Below are 22735 nucleotides of genomic sequence, written 5' to 3' on the forward strand. Positions count from 1 at the left end.
CTTCCTTCACTGTGTGTGTACATGCACATTGAGTGAGTGAGTGTATGTGTTGTGTGTGTGCTAACAGTGCAATGGTCTCTACTCAAATCAAACACAATTCATGCGCTGAATTCATGTTTTCTTTCTCTCTCTCTCTCTCTCTCAAGGAACAATGCATTAACCCCTATTCATGTCGATTTGAACGAGAATCACGTGCCGAGTATCTTTTTTAATCTGTGTGGGTGTGTGTGTGTGTGTGTACTGACAACTACACATTGATCCCAGCACATATAGAAATAAACAAATTACTTGCTGAATTCCTCTGCAGGTGTGTGTGTGTGTGCTGTCAACAATGCAATGGTCCCCTCCCTTTCCCAGGCCCTCATCTCCTCTAAACCCTTTCAATGCGTAGCCCCTCCTCAAACAGAAAAAGCCAGAATCACGTGCCGAGTTCGTCTTCTGAATATCTATGTGTTTGTGTGTGTGTGTGAGAGAGAGAGAGAGTCCCTTTCACTCATGACTGTGCAAACACGTGGACGCGCACACACACATACAAAGACAAACACACACACACACATTTGCAAAGAGGGCAGAAAGCAGCTGGAGCGACGGTGCAGTGCAGAAATACAGTTACAATGCTGCATGTATGTAATGCGAATGAATCTTTCATGCGACAGCAATAGATTCCAGATCAAAACGACATCTCAGTGCAGTCGGTCATGAAGTCTACTGCTGCGTTCTTGTCATTGGCTGACTTGATCTCAGCACAAAAACGTATTTACTTCAGTGCTTCGAAATATTTTTGTTGCGTACGTGCGTGAGTGTGTGTGTGTGCGCCTACGTATGTAAATGTGTATGTGCGTGCATATGTGTGTGTGCAGTCTGTCAGGATCAGTATTTTGATAACTGAGGACATGACTGCAGTCAACCGCCACAGTTTGGAAACGTGTCTGAACGATGCATCTGATAATCACTCTCTACTCAAAGCCTCTATTACAGGGTCTGTACGTATAATTTCATGTCCTTTCAGTCAGTTTACAACTCAACAACTTATCATGGTGGTGGTGGTGGTGGTTCATATTATCTGGGTCTATTGGGTATGTTCTGTATTGAATATTTTTTGCTTCCATTCATGCATGCAAAATGTTCAGACACCAGCTGTTCTGCAATCAGTCCATTGAGTTCCATTCTGTCTTGACCAGTATGCTTGCACATGCAGATCACTGATAAACAGGCCAATGCTTTTTTTCTTCTTCACCACCATCCCCATGAATCAGTTGATGCTGATGACTTTGACACGAACTCACAATCATGTAAATAGTGGTTAATTGAAACTGAAGTTACCCTGAGAACAGGCATGAAAGGTACTGACTTTGAGAAAATGTTTCTATCCCTGATGATCAACTCACACACATGACTACAAGCACAAACAAAATGTACAAATTGATAAACGTGTGAAGCATGCCCACAACACACAAATGCAAAAACATTCCAACTCATTGCCAAGGTGTTTATTTTCAAAGAAGCAGTTCATATTTCTTGAAACACACACATATAAGCAATCCACAGCCTTCCTAGCTGTTAATTCTTACTTTTTTCCATACAGCTCAGAAGAGTGGATGAAAACGCTGAAACAAAATGGTCAGCTAGCATAAGGATCTATAAGCTCTAGGCTTGAACAAATAGCAATAGTTAAGCCTGTGTGGGCACATTTACTTCATTCAGCAAAGAAGACCACTCCTGTTTTGAGGTTTACATTCTTCCTCCCATTGCCTTTCACAACTTCTTGATCTCAGAAAATAATATATTGTCAACATGATTTGAGTATCTTCATAATTCTCTGCATGTACCAGTCCAAATGAACAAAAAAACATCTTGTCAAGGTACAGATAGATATGTGGTTAACAGTTCCTTCTCTAGTCGATGTGAATTTTCTTTTACCGATCCAAAGAAATCAAAACGCATCTTCCAGTGAAAAACTCACGATACTGAAGCACACATATAACTTTGTTTCAAAGCAACACAATCTTACAGAAGCAAAAACCAAATTGCAGCATGATATAAATGGATATCATTGATGCCAACAGGAAACAGAAAAGGAAAACAAACCTGCAGATAAAAATAACCACAAATAACGTAATCCCACAATCTTCAACACATCAGCAGAATCCACTAATCCAAAAGAGAGGGGAAATAAAAGTCATCAGACTCAATAGAAAATCTCAGTAAGCAAAACAAGCTGTCAAAAACCCACCAAAACAATATAAAACAAAAGAGAGACAAGGATAAAGCTTACACATACAAATGCAGAATAATCATAGAACTGATGAAACAAAAACTGTGGCGAATACACATTCATAGCAAAAAAGAGCAAATAAAAACCCCAAACAAAACAAAAAACAACAAAAAAAAGTGAGAAGCAGAGCCTGTGTGAACACATACTGATATGGCAGTAATCTCATTGAACATAACACCCCCACACTCTGTGATTATGGCAGCTCTGTGCTGGGCAGTTATGTAATCATCTGCTGTCCCCCCCCCCCCACCAGTCCCCATCCTGCCATCAATCATAGACTTCCTGTTATGTGGTTGTGGTTTGTTTTGTTGTTTTGTTTTTTTTTGGGGGGGGGGAGGAGGATTTGTGGGCTTTAACTCCTGTGTTCACTTGTGTCTACAGACTTTGTTCCACTGTTTTCACCCTGCCATGTAGGCAGCCATACTCTGTTTTGATGTGTGAGTTTCATGTTCACCCATAGCCCACCAAACACCGACATGAACTGTCGGATCTTTAACATGTGTGTTTGATACTTCGCATGTGCATACATGCAAATTGGGGAAAAGGCACTAGCAAGTCTACACATAAGTTAACCTGGAAGATCAGAAAAAATCTCCATCCCTAACCCACCAATCAAAGATAACAGGACTGAACTCAGGACCCTCAGATTGAATGTCCAATGCTCGAACCATTTGGCTGCTGTGCCGGTCAAACTGGTCTTTGAAGCACACAAACTGACAGTAACCAAATCAACAAGATAATTTTTGTGTCTCCACCGTTCCTGTTCCATGGATTTCCCACTGAAAAAAAGTGGCCTAGGTGGAAGATACAACTGTGAAAAGTGGAATGAAATATAAACAGGTATCTAAGTAGCAAAGTTTGCTTAGAATGAACCTTCTGTTTAGTCAATGAATATTTCATGCATATAAATGAAATGCACCTGACCAAATTTCTCCAGTTGGAGATAATAAAGTTATTCTTATCTTATCTTCTGCAGTCTGCTTGACTGGCATGGCAACACATCAATGAAGTTCTTCAAGAAAAAAAACAATCCAAAAAAACCATCAAAATTCAACTGAATCAAATTCATTAAACCACAGATGACAATGAAATATGCTATGATTATTCAAAAAATATTTTCTCTCACCGGTGGCATTATGTCTGCAGGAGAACAATGCTTATTCCAAAAAAAGTTGATAATTTGTTCTGCAAAAGTATCAAAAACAAAATGTTTTGATCATGAGACAATTTTTTTTAGATCCAGATCCAGACTGACTTGCCGTGTACAGTTGGCCCATACACAATGTCAGTTCAGCAACAACCATCATTCTCTAATCACCACCTCACCAGGATGGGCCGATGCCACAGCAAACGGTGACAGAAGCACTGTGCCTGACGGAAGAGGGGGGTACTTCACCTGAACATCTGTATTCTATGACGCATTGACTGGACAGAGGAATGTACACCTTTATACTGCTCCCACTTTTAAGGAACTTTTTCTTTAGGAGCATCTACTGGCCATTATCCTTGACACAAAAATTACCACTTCCTTGAAATGAACTTGACACATTTAGTATAAATTGACTGCTGGTCACACGGTCAAAGAAGAATCAATGCTTTAAAGCATGGCTGGCAATGCACTTACCTTGTATATTATTCTGTTCTTGGAAACCACATCAAGGAATTCTACACAAGTTCAGACTTTGTATAGAAGCACTGATATTGCAAATTATTTCTATAAAATCAGCTGTGCTCCAATGCCCGTTCAAATCTTCACAGTGACAAAAACAAAACAAAACCTTTCATTAAATTCCAGGTACCATACTGACAATACTGGAACAGCACATGAGAGACCTTCTCAAGCGCCTCCCCAGACCAGAGTTTACAGAACACATGGACACTTGTTTCCAGGCATGGAGCATGACTGGGTGCATTTCCACTACTGCAGCCGTGCCAGATAGGCAGCAAAGCCAGCCTCCTGGTACCGTTTTGCCATGGCAACAGGATCCTCAGCTTTGGTGATGCCCCTTCCCACAATCAGGATGTCCGACCCTCGCTTGGTGATGACCTCATCGGGGGTCAGGTAGCGCTGACCGAGACTGTCCACCCCCTCTTCAAGCTGTACCCCTGGACACAGGACACATGGAGCATGGGGTCAAGGTCAATGAGGATGGGGTCAAAGAGGAAGGGGTCAAGGTCACTCACAAAGCACAGGTCAAGGTCATACACAGAGCATGAGTTTAAGTTCACTCTTTCACTGACAATGTGTCTGTGCCAGCAATGTCTGTCAGTGAGGACTTGATGGATGAGGATTGTGTAAATGGGTAATAACAGTGTATGTGGATGAAGGCCATGTTATTAATACTATTATTATCAGTACTGCTAATAGCCCGGCTGAACACAAGCTGATACAAGGACTGTAAACGCTGTCAATATTGATCCCATAGAACCTGGAAAAAAGGACCCTGGAAAGTACAGTCCTATTCAAACCTTGGACATATCTCTGATGATGACCCTTCCAATTTTTTGGCAGGGGATTAGAAAAAGCAACCTCAAAACAAAAAAAAGCTATAAAGAAAACAACAAAATTATATTTAATAACCGGCATACAAAACCAAAAACTGATAACTGGCAACTAAAACATCCTAAGCACACAAAAAAGATTACAATATAGTAACAATGCTCAATTATAAAGTCCAGAAAAAGACAAAAAATGTCATGGTTATGTAGAAAAACAACAACATATTGGTGAATGGACAAGCACGGCAGAAATACGAAAAGAAAAGATGACAAAGAATACAACAAAGCCAGAAACAAACAGAGCGACAGAAAAGGGGAATTTCTAGCACATAATTTCCAGACGGTAAGGAGACTGCTTACAGATGAAAGACCCCTGGCATCCACAATGAAACATATATGGCAGAAAATAAACCTGAGAAAACAAATCTTCTTCTTTCTGTACACCGACTCTTTACAAACAGCAGCTGTGCTGAATTCTGTCACTGGCACGGTTGCATACAGATATGACTACAATTATAACAGATTTTCAGCAGATTTCAATCATTCAGATTCTACTCTGGTTTAAACAAAATGTGTGCCAAGAGCTCTAGAGCAATCTTAACAGGAAATCCATTGGTAGGATAAACACACACCCCACACAAACACCCACCCACCCACCCACACAGTTACAGCCAAAAGACCATATGGAATCACGGTGTTCTACCACAAAAAGGCATGAATCCTACAAACCAGGTCTTATTACCTGGAGTCATATGCAGGAATGTGGGGTCAGAGGTCAGCTTGGACTGACAGATGAAGCCGATGACAAAGTCCTTGTGCTCCTCTGCCATTTTCACCGTGGCTGTTGACACACACCACACACCACTGTGAATCATCATCATCAGCACATTTCATTTCACAGTCATATAAAAATAGTACATTTTATCTCACTATATCTAAATGTATTTACTTATTTTGTTTAATTTGTCTCATCATATTCAATTTTCATTTCAATGTTTTACACCAACCTGATATGATAGGCTCTCAAGGTCAGATCAGTACATTAGGTTTATCTGAAGGTTAGGCATCTGCTGCATTTTTCTCTCTTTCTTCCTCTTCTAAACAGCAGATGTGGTGTAAGTATATGGATCTGCACACACACTGAACTGAAACTGAAAATCATTATCTTATCTCAATCCATAAAAAAATATACACAAGCATTTAACTTTGAACCCTTTCAACACACAGCATAATGTAACAAAATCAAAAACTCCACACAACACCATCCAGTACAAAACACACTGAAATTATAAACACCACACAAAACAGCATTTGCTGATTCCAGATACTGACAAACCATTGCAGACTTTTTCAGCGTTTCTTACCATGACCAATGTTGTCAAGAGGAGAAGAGCTCTTTTATTATATAAAAAAACACAATTCTGTCAACGTTAGCCCATCTAATGGCTCTGACCTTTTCTCCAATCAACAGAGCATTTCTGATTCTGGACACCTTGTGAGTCTAGCTGCAGTCACGACTTCTCTTTTTCTTTTTTATTCCCTGTCGGAGGGCTGAAACTCCCACTTTCACTCCTATCCAGGAGTGGGCTTTTACATGTGTGGCTGTTTTCACACTGACACACTCTGTTCACAGGGATATTGAAGGCTGGGGAACTTCTATTCCCATTAACCACTCAACTCTGACACTGCATGATCTTCAGCAAGTATTTCTGATGTTCTGCACGTGTAAATGCATGATGGGGTTTCAGGCTCCAGCATGTCTGCACAAATGTTGAACCAGGACATCAGAAATGTCTCCACCCCTAATCCACCAGACACATCCAGGATTCGAACTGAGGACTGAACGTTTGGTGCTCTAACTACTCAGCTATCGTGCTGGTCTCTTCTTTTTCTGTGTTTGTGGACTGTTGTTTTGATGCACAGCTCATGAACAGACCAGTTTTCATGTTCCGTTCACACAGTTAAGTTCCAAATCTGAGTGTGGTGCACGCTGACTGTGTTCATGCTTCCATAACTCACCAAACGTGGGCATGGGTCATGGGATCTTTACCCCTACCTGAGCATCAAATAATATGCATTGGTGTGTTCATCTAAGGGGAAAAAAAGAACCGTCTTGTACTGACAGTATCCATCTGCGTGAAGGGATTTATTGCAATAACAATGGAAAAAGACAGTGGAGCAGTGGCTGCTCCTCTTGTATGTATGATAGTCATGTCCAACCATGACCATCACAACAGCAGAGGAGTCAACTACTGTCCCAACCACCTGGGCTAGAATTTGATCATGGTGGAGAGAGTCTTGCCCAAGTTACATTTCCACTATCTTGGCCAAGAAGGTTTTAGGGCAGTTGGCGTTGGGATCATTCCCAAAGGCCAACTAGCCCTCAAGGCTGAAGCACGAAGAGCCAGTACAATCTTGCCTCCTAGTTTGAGAGTTATGGTCCTTCACAAAAGACGAAACTGTAAATGACTTCCCATTGCATTGGAGAAACCACTGATAATACAGCCCTCACTTTGCTGTTGGCCAAACTGTAAGCTAAGTCAATCTGTGATACAAACTGAGTGTTGGCTCCCCTTACCTTTGACGTAATCAGCAGAGGCCAGGCTGCCTGCAGAACTCATCTCAGCAATCAGGAGACATGCTCTTCCTTTGGCTTGCCCCACCTGCACATACACACACACACACACACACATGCACACGCACACATACACAAACACATCACACATACACACACACACACACACACACACACACACACACACACGCCAACACCACCATCATCTCTGAGGAATCACCACATACATTTACCCTTAAACTGGCTGTGTGAAGGCCAGGTGGAAAAGTTGTGTTTACTGTGAGTCATGTTGCACTGAATGTGTGTGACTGTGAGTTTGAATGTGTGTGTGTGTGTGTGCGTGCGTGTGATGGAGAGAGAGAGAGAGAGTGTGTGTGTGTTTGTGTGTGTGAGTAAATGAACTTTTACATAAGAATATCAGTGCAAACAATCCTCTTTTGTTATGTAAACATTTTCAGTGTCTTATACCAAATTTCTTACTGTGGATTGTGATGATGTCTCTTTCATAAATGTGGTATTTTGGGATTCATTTTGTTACTGTAACTGCGGCAGAGGTGACCCAAGACAATTTTCTGGTTTGAAACTGAACAATAAAGACACAATTACCTAAATTCCAGATGTCCTTCAGCATGTGGCCTTAGTGACTGAGACAGTGCTCCCACAGATGTGACCAAACAGTTTTTCTGGACCTCTACCAGAGCAGACTGAAAACTACCCCTACCAAACACAAGACAAACTGAACCAAAAAAAATTGTCTGCTACACTGCTGGTGTCAATGTTCAATTTTCATCACTTTTTTGTTCATTTGTTGTTGTTTTTTTAAATGCTTTAAGCTCTTTGTTGAATGGTACTGGTCAGTGTGTTTTTTTTGTTTTTTTTGTTTTGTTTTGTTTTTTTGTTTCTTTGTTTTGTTTGTTTGGTTTTTTGTTTGTTTATTAATTATCAAATTCTAATACTTTTCCAGACCCTAAAGGGCAGAACATATTTTCCCCCAAGACTATTTTAGCCCTGGAAATAATTCTCTCATTAATTTTTTCCAAGACTTTTCCAGCCCGGGAAACGCTTATCTCAATTTCCTATACTTTTCCAGCCCAGGAAATGATTCTCCCATTTTTCCAAGAATTTCCCAGCCCTGAAAACAGTTCTCCCATTTTTCAAAAACTTCCAGCCCAGGAAACATTTCCCTCATTTTCCCCAAAACTTTTCCAGCCCAGGAAACACTTATTTTTCTGACACTCTTCCAGCCCTAGAAACACTTCTCATTTTTCTGACACTCTTCCAGCCCTAGAAACACTTCTCATTTTTCTGACACTCTTCCAGCCCTGGAAACACTTCTCATTTTTCTGACACTCTTCCAGCCCTAGAAACACTTCTCATTTTTCTGACACTCTTCCAGCCCTAGAAACACTTCTCATTTTTCTGACACTCTTCCAGCCCTAGAAACACTTCTCATTTTTCTGACACTCTTCCAGCCCTGGAAACACTTCTCATTTTTCTGACACTCTTCCAGCCCTGGAAACAATTCTCACATTTTCCAAAGACTTCCAGCCCTGGAAACAGTTCTCCCATTTTCCAAAGACTTCCAGCCCTGGAAACAGTTCTCTCATTTCCCCCAAGACTTTTCCAGCCCAGGAAACGATTCTCTTCATTTTACCAAGACTTTTCCAGCCCTGAAAACGGTTCTCTCAGTTTTCTAAAACTTTTCCAGCCCAGGAAACGATTCTCTCCGTTTTTCCAAGACTTTTCCAACCCTGAAAACGGCTCTCCCATTTTTCTAAAACTTTTCCAGCCTAGGAAACAGTTCTCTGGGCTGGTCCTCTTTTTTCCAAAACCTTTCTAGCCCAGGAAACTGTTCTCTCATTTTCCTGAAGACTTTCCCAAGACTTTTCCCGACTTCCATGTACGAGGCCTGGTGAGAAGAGTGAGCTGACCTGTTTGAGAGCTTGGACAACACCAGGGCCTGGCAGGGTGTGGGCGTTGACGATGTGGGCCCAGTCGCTGATGTGGTACACACCCCGCTCGTACTGCAGGGACACTGTGTGGCCGATGTCTGCAAACTTCCTGCAGGCACCAAGTGCACCCACCCACCCACTGTGTTACCGCTGGCACAATGGTTCACCACGCGTCCTTCTTCTTCATCATCAATGCACACCATCACGATATCCCTCTTTTTTTCCTTTCACATTCACACACTCTCTCTCTCACTTTGTATCTCTCCCTTTGTTGTTCTTATAAGATTTTCAAATCTCAGGCAGACAAAAACACATACCCCACAAACCTCTCCTCCTTTGCTATACTTTACAAAATTTGAAAATTTCTGGTGGACACACACACCCCCGCACACACACACACCCGTGCACACACACACACACACACATGCACACACACACATAAACATGCATAAACACACACACACAAACACGCACACACATCCCACACCTTTCCTATTCCTTGCAGAATTTGTAATTCTCAGGCACACAGACACACATACATAGAAAAGGCACACACACACATTCATACACGCACACGCACACACACAAAACACACACATCCCACACCTTTCCTATTCCTTGCAGAATTTGTGATTCTCACACACACATACACACACACACACACACACAAAGCATGCACACACATTCATACACGCACACACACAATGCTACACCTTTGCTATATTTAAAAGAATTTGCAAATCTCAGGCCCCCCCAACCCTCCTCCCCACACACACATCACACACCTTTCCTTTTTTTTGCAGATTTTGCTGCAATTTTCACACACACACACACACTGCCACACCTTTGCTGTACTTTATAGAATTTGCAAATCTCAGGCACACACACACACACACACACACACACACACACACACACCAAACAGTGCCACACAGAGAGACAGACCTGTCTTCAAAGATAAGAAAGTTATGTGTGTCGGACAGCTGAGTGAGACGAGTGGCAAAATCAGCTGTGTAATCCTCCACTATGTCCACATGGGTCTTCACAGCACACACATAGGGCGCTACCCGCTCAATCAACTGCACACATCAACACATGTGCTTTTAATTGCACACAAGACTTAATTCATTTCATTGATATGCTTGTCAATATATTCATACATGTACCATGACCTAGACATCAAAATACAAAGAGTAAGATACACAGAAAAATATGTACCAGTACCTTTCTTTCTAACATGTGTGGTTGCATGTCTGTGCGTGTGCATGTGCAAGGATGCGTACGTAAGAAATGCATACAATCACACAACACATACAAAATACACAAACATGCACATCTACATTCTCACAAAAAACAAAAAGCATGCCTAAACACACTCATGTGTGCCTTGATGTGTCTGCACATGTCTGTGTTTACCTGTACATGGGCACACCCATGAGTCCATACAGGTTTGTGTTAAGGTAGCAGATTTCACAGACAAGGGACTTTGGATTATGCGGCACATACTCCAAATTCTTAAAAATTTCCAGTTAAAGAATACATGAGGTGCTGCATATCATAAGGTATGCATCAAAACAATAAACTAGAAGTTGAGCGTTGTTGGACTGATTGCTGTCACTGCAGTGGCCATGTTTGCACCTTCAGATGAAGTCAATACTGAGACCATGACGTCATCATAAGAACTCATTTCACTCATGTCGCATCACCTCTTTGCTTGTATTATAATCTATATTGTATTGCACTGTATTGTATTGTATTGTATTGTACGGCATTGTATTGCACTGTATTGTACTGCATTGTATTGCATTGTATTGTACTGCACTGTATTGCACTGTATTGTATTGTACTACATTGTATCATACTGCATTGCATCGTATTGTACTGTATTACTCTTTTTTCAGAACATATTTCTCTATGTGAAATATGGAATGCTCTCCCCTTGGAGAGCACATCACTACAGTGATGGTGCTTCCTTTTTATCTGCCTGTAAACATGTGTTTTCCTATTCAAGTGGAATTTTCTATAGAATTATGCCAGGGAAAACCTTTTTGTTGCTTTGGGTTGTTTTACATGCGCTAAGTACAATCTGCACATGGACCTCTGTTTACTGTCTCATCCAAATGACTACCATCCAGACCACCATTACTCTAGGTTCTAGTGGAGTGGGAAAAAATACTGACGAGTGTGGAATTCCAACCAGTGCACTCAGATCTCCCTGTTTTCTAGGCGGACGCATTACCACATGGCTAACTCTCCACTCGCCTAATAGTGGGTAAAATGTGGCGACCAACCTGCAAGAGTTGCTGAGAGTCGGTGAGATCTGCAGAGAGGACGAGGTTGGACCTCTTGGCCTCCATCACCTCCATCAGACGTCGAGCGACGGTGTTGCTGCACAGCCCTGCTCGCTCCCCAAAGCTGAGCTCCTGTCACCAACATCCACCGTCCTTTGTCAGTGTTGGCCACACAGACACACAGTGCAGGTCATAGACACACGGAGATAAGAGTTTACTGGTTACACAAACAGACAGTTTATTGGTTACAGAAATACAGAGTTCATTGGTTACAAAGACACACATAGACAAGAATTTATTGGTTACACAGACACACAGAGACAAAGTTTGTTGGCAACATAGAAATACAGAGTTCACTGGTTATACAGGCACACAGACATAGTTTACTGGTTACACTGACACACAACGACATAGAGTAATGGATACATGGAAACAGAGTAATGGCCTATATTGGCCACTGAGACGCATGCAGACAGAGTAATGGCCAGTACTGGCCAGAGAGACACATAGAGACATAGAGCAATGACCAGTATTGGTCAGGGAAACGTCATGGCCAATACTGACCACAGAGTTATGGCCAGTATTGGCCACTGAGACACATGGAGACAGAGTAATGGCCAGTATTGGCCATGGATATAACATGGCCAATATTGACCACTGAGACATACAGAGTAAAGCCAAGTATTGGCCAGAGACACATGGAGACATAGTAATGGCCAGTATCAGCAACAGACAGTACTAGCCGCAGACATACAGAGGTGAGAAAACTGGGAAGGGAGACAAAGAAGGGTACAGTACCAGAACGGGGAGAAAGAGAGAGGGAAAGCAACAGAGAAAGAGTCCATAAGATGATGCAGCATCTCAAAGCTGACTTTAAAATGATGCCTTCTGCAACCTGACTAAACTGACCAGAGCACACACATCATTCATCAAACAGAAACACACACTCGCAACATGCAACTCTCATTTCATAGACATGTTGAATGAATGTACATCCACTGCATCAAAAAAGAAACACAAATAAACACACACACACAACCACACATACACACACACAACCACACACAAACACATCACACACCACAAACCACCACACTCACTCAAGAGATGCCAACCCTGTCAAGTGTTTATAGGAACAATCTGGAAATTTGGTAGGAATATTTTGAATTTGGTCAGAACGATCAGACCACATCAGCAAACAGGCAAAGACGATGCTTGACCAAGCCGCAACTTGATTTAGCCACCTTCTCTCTTGTTTGGGCAAACTGAAAGGTGATTGGTCCACTCAATGCTGTTTGAATGTAAACACGCACACTACTAGCAGAGCATCATCACATGAGACCAAGGTTAGTAGTGAGTGCCCCGGCCTTGTGATCAATTAGTCTGGAGCATCAGGATAATGTTACGACAGGAAAGCATGTGACCATGCTATGTAGTCGAAAATGAACTCGTCAGAACACTTTTGACGTTGGCATGAAGTCGGAACAAACTATGATCGAGTGTAACAAAATACGGCGAAATAGTGACAGTTAGTATCTCTGGTCACTCACTAACACTCACACACACACACCTTTTTCTGCTTTTTCTGCGGAGACTGCCCATCCCCCGATGAGAGGCCAGATGGTGCAGTGTTGTCAGCAGTGGGAGAAACTGGGTTGGCAGCAATGAAGTCTGCCACACTCTTCACCATGGCTGTTTCTATCTTACCTGCCTTCTGCAGTACATCCAGTGCCTTGGACAGTGTGCACACACTGCAACACAACACACAGTGCTAACAGTGTGCACACACTGCAACACAACACACAGCGCTAACAGTGTGCACACACTGCAACACAACACACAGCGCTAACAGTGTGCACACACTGCAACACAACACACAGCGCTAACAGTGTGCACACACTGCAACACAACACAGCGCTAACAGTGTGCACACACTGCAACACAACACACAGCGCTAACAGTGTGCACACACTGCAACACAACACTCAGCGCTAACAGTGTGCACACACTGCAACACAACACACACAACAACACAACACACATTGCTAACAGTGTGCACACACTGCAACACAACACACAGCGCTAACAGTGTGCACACACTGCAACACAACACACAGTGCTAACAGTGTGCACACAGTGCTAACAGTGTGCACACACTGCAACACAACACACACAACAACACAACACACACAACAACACAACACACAGTGCTAACAGTGTGCACACACTGCAACACAACACACAGTGCTAACAGTGTGCACACACTGCAACACAACACACACAACAACACAACACACAGTGCTAACAGTGTGCACACACTGCAACACAACACACAGCGCTAACAGTGTGCACACACTGCAACACAACACACACACAACACAACACTCAGCGCTAACAGTGTGCACACACTGCAACACAACACACACAACAACACAACACACATTGCTAACAGTGTGCACACACTGCAACACAACACACAGCGCTAACAGCGTGCACACACTGCAACACAACACACAGTGCTAACAGTGTGCACACACTGCAACACAACACACACAACAACACAACACACACAACAACACAACACACAGTGCTAACAGTGTGCACACACTGCAACACAACACACAGTGCTAACAGTGTGCACACACTGCAAAACAACACACAGCGCTAACAGTGTGCACACACTGCAACACAACACACAGTGCTAACAGTGTGCACACACTGCAACACAACACACAGTGCTAACAGTGTGCACACACTGCAACACAACACTCAGCGCTAACAGTGTGCACACACTGCAACACAACACACACACTGCAACACAACACACAGTGCTAACAGTGTGCACACACTGCAACACAACACACACACTGCAACACAACACACAGCGCTAACAGTGTGCACACACTGCAACACAACACACACACTGCAACACAACACTCAGCGCTAACAGTGTGCACACACTGCAACACAACACACACACTGCAACACAACACACAGCGCTAACAGTGTGCACACACTGCAACACAACACACAATGCTAACAGTGAGCGCACACTGCAACACAACACATACAACAACACAATGCTAACAGTGTGCACACACTGCAACACAACACACACAACAACACAACACACAGTGCTAACAGTGTGCACACACTGCAAAACAACACACAGTGCTAACAGTGTGCACACACTGCAACACAACACAGCGCTAACAGTGTGCACACACTGCAACACAACACACAGCGCTAACAGTGTGCACACACTGCAACACAACACTCAGCGCTAACAGTGTGCACACACTGCAACACAACACACACAACAACACAACACACATTGCTAACAGTGTGCACACACTGCAACACAACACACAGCGCTAACAGCGTGCACACACTGCAACACAACACACAGCGCTAACAGTGTGCACACACTGCAACACAACACACACAACAACACAACACACATTGCTAACAGTGTGCACACACTGCAACACAACACACAGCGCTAACAGTGTGCACACACTGCAACACAACACACACACAACACAACACTCAGCGCTAACAGTGTGCACACACTGCAACACAACACACACAACAACACAACACACATTGCTAACAGTGTGCACACACTGCAACACAACACACAGCGCTAACAGCGTGCACACACTGCAACACAACACACAGTGCTAACAGTGTGCACACACTGCAACACAACACACACAACAACACAACACACACAACAACACAACACACAGTGCTAACAGTGTGCACACACTGCAACACAACACACAGTGCTAACAGTGTGCACACACTGCAAAACAACACACAGCGCTAACAGTGTGCACACACTGCAACACAACACACAGTGCTAACAGTGTGCACACACTGCAACACAACACACAGTGCTAACAGTGTGCACACACTGCAACACAACACTCAGCGCTAACAGTGTGCACACACTGCAACACAACACACACACTGCAACACAACACACAGTGCTAACAGTGTGCACACACTGCAACACAACACACACACTGCAACACAACACACAGCGCTAACAGTGTGCACACACTGCAACACAACACACAATGCTAACAGTGAGCACACACTGCAACACAACACATACAACAACACAACACACAGTGCTAACAGTGTGCACACACTGCAAAACAACACACAGTGCTAACAGTGTGCACACACTGCAACACAACACAGCGCTAACAGTGTGCACACACTGCAACACAACACACAGCGCTAACAGTGTGCACACACTGCAACACAACACACAGCGCTAACAGTGTGCACACACTGCAACACAACACACACAACAACACAACACACATTGCTAACAGTGTGCACACACTGCAACACAACACACAGCGCTAACAGCGTGCACACACTGCAACACAACACACAGCGCTAACAGTGTGCACACACTGCAACACAACACACAGTGCTAACAGTGTGCACACACTGCAACACAACACACAGCGCTAACAGTGTGCACACACTGCAACACAACACACAGCGCTAACAGTGTGCACACACTGCAACACAACACACAGCGCTAACAGTGTGCACACACTGCAACACAACACACAGCGCTAACAGCGTGCACACACTGCAACACAACACACAGTGCTAACAGTGTGCACACACTGCAACACAACATACACAACAACACAACACACAGTGCTAACAGTGTGCACACACTGCAAAACAACACACAGCGCTAACAGTGTGCACACACTGCAACACAACACACAGTGCTAACAGTGTGCACACACTGCAACACAACACACAGTGCTAACAGTGTGCACACACTGCAACACAACACTCAGCGCTAACAGTGTGCACACACTGCAACACAACACACACACTGCAACACAACACACAGCGCTAACAGTGTGCACACACTGCAACACAACACACAATGCTAACAGTGAGCACACACTGCAACACAACACATACAACAACACAATGCTAACAGTGTGCACACACTGCAACACAACACACACAACAACACAACACACAGTGCTAACAGTGTGCACACACTGCAACACAACACACAGTGCTAACAGTGTGCACACACTGCAACACAACAACAACAACAAATAATAATAATAATAGTAATAATGAATATTTGGACACCCAATCTCCAAAGAGCCCAAAGCGTTTACAAATACAATTACACATATATACACTGATGCAGATACACTTCATAACATTCATTTGCCTACATGCATCGCAAAATAAACAGGTCTCACACACACACACACACACACACACACCCCAGGCATTCATACCAATACAGCCCCATTCCTCTCTCCACCCACCAACAATCGCAGAAAGACACACAGGGCGGGAAAACTAATCATAACAACTGTGGAAAAGGTGAGTTTTGAGAGCTGATTGGAACAAGGACAGAGACTGAGCGTGTCATACAGAGAAATTTGTTACAGATGACAGGTCCAATGAAAGAGAAAGCACGTTCCCCATGGGAATCGAGCACACTGAATCGAATCCTACTTGTGCCAGTATTTCTACCCCTCCACTAGACCATGAGTGGTGGTCTTTTCGTTAGCCATTTAGATGAGACAATAAACCAAACTGCCGTGTATAGCAGGCACTGAGTGGACATAAAAGAACCAACGGCAACAATAGGGCTGTCCCTGGCAAAATTCTGTTAAAAAAAAAAAAAAAAATCCACATGAATAGTAAAACAATTACATTTCTGTAGAAAAATCCAATTTGATAGGAAAACAAATACAATCCTGTAGAAATAAGCCTCTTTGATAGGAAAACTAATACACTTGCAGGCCAAAATACTTTCAGGGACGGGGACAGTGGTACCTGTGCAGGAGAACTGTTTCAGGTGAAAGGCACAGTGGTACCTGTGCAGAAAAACTGTATCAGGAAAAGGGACAGTGGTACCTGTGCAGAATTGTATCAGGGAAAGGGACAGTGGTACCTGTGCAGAATTGTATCAGGGAAAGGTACAGTGGTACCTGTGCAGAATTGTATCAGGGAAAGGGACAGTGGTACCTGTGCAGAATTGTATCAGGGAAAGGGACAGTGGTACCTGTGCAGGAGGACTGTATCAGATAAAGGGACAGTGGTACCTGTGCAAAACTGTATCAGGGAAAGAGACAGTGGTACCTGTGCAGAGTTGAGGGAAAGGGACAGTGGTACCTGTGCAGAATTGTATCAGGGAAAGGGACAGGGGCACCTGTGCAGAATTGTATCAGAGAAAAGGACAGTGGTATCTGTGCAAGAGTATGTCAGGAAAAGGGACAGGTGTACCTGTGCAGGTGGATGCCTCTGTTCTTCAAACGCTGGTCCCCTCCCTGCCCTCTGTCCAGCAGCACCACAGCATGGGTCACCTTGACCCCAACACTGTTCAGCGCCTGCAACATGCCAGCAACACATGGTCCTCATGCACTGCATTACATTGCATTACATTACAATGAATTGCACTGCACTGCACTGGTACTGGTACTGTATTACATTCTATTGTAATACTCATTGTGCGACAATCAGGTTGCTCTCCCCCAGGTACAGCACGCAACTACAGTACAAGCTCCATCCATTGGTTTCTTATTTCTTCATTTTTTTTTCCATTTTTCTGTCTGCCAGTGCACATGTTTTCCTACCAAAAGTGGATTTTTCTACAGAATTTCGCCAAGGACATCCCCTTTTGCTGCCAAGGATCTTTTACGTGCGCTAAGTGTATGCAACAAAGGGGACCTTGGTTCATCGTCTCATCCTAGTGGGTATCCAGACCACCACTCAAGGTCTCATGGAGGGGGGGCCAGGTGGGGGGTGGGGGGGGGGACTGGCGAGTGTGGGACTCGATCCTGTACGCTCAGACTCTTTTGCTTCCTAGGTAGAGGCGTTACCATCTAGGCCGCCACTCTACATTACTCCTTCACGTTTGCTGTGAAGTTACATGCATTAACTGTTTGTGTGTTCCTATCCTGTATGAGAGCTGCGTGTCTTTTGCCCATGCCAACTGTGCTGATGTATGTAACTGTCTTGGCTTTTGTGCATCCCTGCCTGTGTTCTGCCTGTTAGTCTATTGTCTCAGCAGTGTCATCTGTTGATGATAACTTGTCTTATACATATATGATTTTTTTTTTTTATCTAAGAGCCCTTGTTAGCTGTCTGTCCCTTGCTGGTCTGTCTATTACTAGCAATGTTTTTGTCTGTAAATCTCTATATTTTGTGTATCAGTATATTAACTCAGCATCCCTGTCTGTCTATTTACTTTTCTGTGGGTTTGTTTTTAGCACACTTATTGTCCACCAATATTTGCCTATACTTGTGTGCCTTTAGTCTATCTCAGCACCTGTGTATTCATGACCACTAATCTCCGGCCACTTGTCCAGTCAGTGCTTCTGCTGCTGTCTATAATGTCTCCTGCCTGTCTGTATGTCTCTAAATGTCTATGTGATGTTTAACTTTAACATATATCTGGGGAAAAGTATGGTCATATGGATGTTTTCTGGATTTCCCCTTCCTTCTGCAACAGGTCCATGTGGCACTGAAAAGTTAATGCAATTAAAAAACAGAATGAACTTGACAAGCAAAACTAAAGACAGTGGTCTGTATTTTTGTTCCTTTTCCAAATTTTTTTTTTATAGTTTGTTGTTTGTTCAGGTCTTAAAAAACATTCATTTACAGCTTCTTAGCACTGATATAGCAATGTGTGGTGTGCTGAGCAATAAGAAATAAAGATAACATAAATATCAGACCTGTATTCTGCTTTTCTTGTAAGAACAAGACATTCAAAGATAGTTTGTGGCTTCCACTTTATAAAATACTGAAGCTTGCCAAGAAAAGGACACACTCACTAACCCATCTTCCAACTATCAATACTTTTAACAAACTGCATGTATAAAAGCACTTAACAGAATCAAGTTGACAGGACACATAAATCATATTTCACACTAAATGTATTCTGCTGGCTACAATATGCTTCAGTTTATAAAGTACATCCTCCAAATCGTAAAGAACTTCTGATCTTAACAATATATAAAGCATAGCTGATAGCATATCATAAGGAGCGTTTCAAAATGAAAAACAAGTCAAGCATTGTTGGGTTCATCACTGTTGTTTTAACAGCCATGTCAAAGCACTGAAGTCATCATCAGAACTCTTTTTACACGATGCATGATCTGCTTTACTGTCTGCGCTGCAGATCTCCATCTTCTTAAATCTGTCTTGTCAACACTCCCCACAGTGAGTTTTTGTTAGAAAGATTTCATACATTTCCATCGTCATCAATGTCATACTTTCGAGTTCAGAGAACAACCTTGATACGATTCCAATTCATAATAGCCTTTAGACATATTTTAACTTAAGCACACTTATCATCACATAAGGTTCATGGGTCAAATTTAAGGGAAATGATAGCACCTTATCATCCGTAAAATACTGTACTAATTTTTTTTTAAAACATCTGCTGGTCAATGAGAGAGAGCAAGAGAAAGAGGGGACACACACCTCCACTGTCTCCCAGATACTGTCACCACTGGTGACAATGTCCTCCACAATCAGACACTTGTCCCCCTCCTTAAAGGCACCCTCAATCAGCTTCTTTGTCCCATAGTCCTTGGCTTCCTTGCGACGGATCACCATGGGAACCCCGTGGTTGGCTGAGATGAGCTGTTAACACAAGGAATCAAAATGGAATGAGTCTGGTCTCTATAAGGTCTAAATGATTATATATTACAAGTTCACAGCCCACCATTAAAAAAAACCTGGGACTTTGTAAAGTGATTCACAGTGCTGGTTCAGAAATACACACTGTCTCATGCCAGAACAATGATCAAAACACTCTCTGACTCTGTCTGTCCAGGAATATCTGATTTTATACAGAATAATCTCCTATGTAATAATAATTACAGAAATTGGTGCATGTGCACAACAAATTATTTCATTCATCAATGCAAAAGTAAAGCGTTTGCAAAACACATCAGTCTCAAAGTTCGTTAAATAGTTCTGTAAGTGTAGCACACACACACACACACACACACACACACACACACGTGCGCGCACACTCAGAACTGTGTGTATCACAACTAAAATCATTCAGTACAAGAATACTTTAATCTGTTTTGATGTGCAGAAAAGCCTTACTTTGTGCTATTTTTGACAATTTCTCAATGGTGTCATAGAAGAGGGTGGACTCAACAAACTGTCTTCACAACAGGCAACAAACTCATTCTTTTAAAAGGAACAAATCTGTTTTCAAGATACATGATTGCTTTAATTATACTGTACTTGTAACATGCACACAGAATGCATACCCACGCATGCAAAAACTAAAACCTCCTGCCCCCTTCATTCTCTCTCTGTTATCAGATTCACAGAGGTCAGGGGTTCAAGTTCACAACAAGCCATCCACATGCTCCTTTTGCTGGCTGACAGTGCATTTGTGTGCTCCACTGAACAAACAGAGCACCACGCTGCTGCCACAGTGATTTGAATCTGAACAGTCTCATGTATGTGACACTGATGACTGCATCAACAAGAATAGATGCTTTTTTTCTTTTTCTTTTTTTAAACACATGTGATAAGTATCTTGCAGAATTCACAGATGATACCACTACCACAACTAATTTGTTTCATATCGCCTTTCCATGCTCATTTGTGCTGTACAATGTAGATACTGATGTGTAAAAGATATATGTGTTGTTTTTTTCATGTGCAGAGGTATGTTATTATGCACTATTGTATACGTGTTGTTTCATGTAAGGCGCATACAGCCCACTACATGGAGAGTTTACATCATATAAGTACTATTATTGTTAAACAGGCATTTAAAAACTAAAATAACAACTTGCATAACCCTACACAAACATCCAACCAAACACTGACAGTAATTTATGTATCATGTGCACACACACACACACACACACACACAGAGAGAGGGAGAGAGAGAGAGAGAGAGAGAGAGAGAGAGAGAGAGAGAGAGAGAGAGAGAGAAACATCACGCAAATACGAAACTGGATATACATAGATAACATATGTCTGTGTTATGCCTAATTCTGAACAGCTGTGGTGCAGAACTGGTAAGCAGTGAGACAGTACAACAGTACAAATGTCAGCACGACCTGTCAGTGACAGTCAGTATCAGTATGTTGGACAGATCGCTCTGGATGGATATATAACACCAACACTGGCAACAGAAATGTATAATTCATAGCATGAGGAGATGAAACCAAAATTATCATTAATCAGTTAATTCAATGTTATATTTCTCTGCTCCTTGCATTTTCATTTTGCAGTGCTCATATCTAATTATAGTTGTTTCTTTGTTGTTTGTTTTTGTTGTTTTTTGTAGATGTGTTTTTGTATTATTCAGTCATTGAACCTCTGAAGCACATTGATCTTGGGAGGAGCTGGCAAAACAAAGAAAGAAAGAATGAATAATTGAATGAATGAATAGATAAATAAATAAAACCAACACATGTTTAGCAGAACTGGTAAGCAGTGAGACAACAGCGTTCACTGGCTTGTGTTTTAATGATTTATTTTAGTCTGTATTGTGTTGGGTGAGTGACGAGCCTATGGATGCACAAATAATTTCCAAATGGATGAATAAAGATGCATTGTATTGTTGTATTGTATTGTATCCAATTTCTGCATCAAGGAAAAAAACTACCCCACTTCCCTTTATGCCGTTATAATGACACGAAATGACCAAGGACTAAGTACAGGGATCGCGTTAACGCATGTTTTTCGCGTATTTGACGCATTTTGGTGTGTCTGTGCATGCGGAGCACTCCGAGATGCCTACGTGACTCTTTAACAGCTTGTTTGGCTGCTGAACATTACTCGGCTAGCCTAGGCCATAGCGTTTTTTTGTTTTCCATTGTATCTCAGTCACGGAATCGACTCAATATGCAGCGCAAGTTGTCATCGTTTTTTTCGTCTAGTCGTGAAACTATTGCTCCAGAGCAATCTCCGGCTGATGCTTCTGAGCAGCTTGCGACTTCAACATCGTCGGCTTAAACCTTTGATTTAGTGTCATAGGTCTGACGCAATTCTGACTCTAACTTACGCGTTTTTTAGCCGACTTTGCGTAAGCTGCACGCGTTTTGAAAAAGTCTAGCGCGATCCCTGTAAGTAAGAGGCAAAT

The 22735-nt window shown here is 42.6% G+C and overlaps 1 protein-coding gene across 2 annotated transcripts in view; it reads right to left on the minus strand.

Annotated features, from left to right (window-relative positions):
- Window positions 1–1474: 1474 nt before the first annotated feature.
- Window positions 1475–22735, minus strand: part of LOC143301193 (uridine 5'-monophosphate synthase-like) — a 25954-nt gene continuing 4693 nt past the window's right edge. Inside the window, exons 1-10 of one of the 2 annotated variants that reach the window (XM_076615301.1) lie at window positions 20731–20860; window positions 20095–20256; window positions 17893–17996; window positions 13163–13343; window positions 11593–11724; window positions 10247–10380; window positions 9281–9410; window positions 7353–7437; window positions 5517–5615; window positions 1475–4381 (exon numbers count right to left, since the gene is read on the minus strand). In XM_076615301.1, coding sequence (XP_076471416.1) covers window positions 4194–4381; window positions 5517–5615; window positions 7353–7437; window positions 9281–9410; window positions 10247–10380; window positions 11593–11724; window positions 13163–13343; window positions 17893–17996; window positions 20095–20229 — 1188 coding nt within the window. In that variant the 5' untranslated portion in view covers window positions 20230–20256; window positions 20731–20860 and the 3' untranslated portion in view covers window positions 1475–4193. Of the gene's footprint in view, window positions 4382–5516; window positions 5616–7352; window positions 7438–9280; window positions 9411–10246; window positions 10381–11592; window positions 11725–13162; window positions 13344–17892; window positions 17997–20094; window positions 20257–20730; window positions 20861–22735 lie in introns of those variants that run through there. The other variant, XM_076615300.1, reaches the window with a different exon arrangement.

This window comes from Babylonia areolata, chromosome 27 (genome assembly GCF_041734735.1).
Source record: "Babylonia areolata isolate BAREFJ2019XMU chromosome 27, ASM4173473v1, whole genome shotgun sequence".
Classification (NCBI taxonomy): Eukaryota; Metazoa; Mollusca; class Gastropoda; order Neogastropoda; family Buccinidae; genus Babylonia; species Babylonia areolata.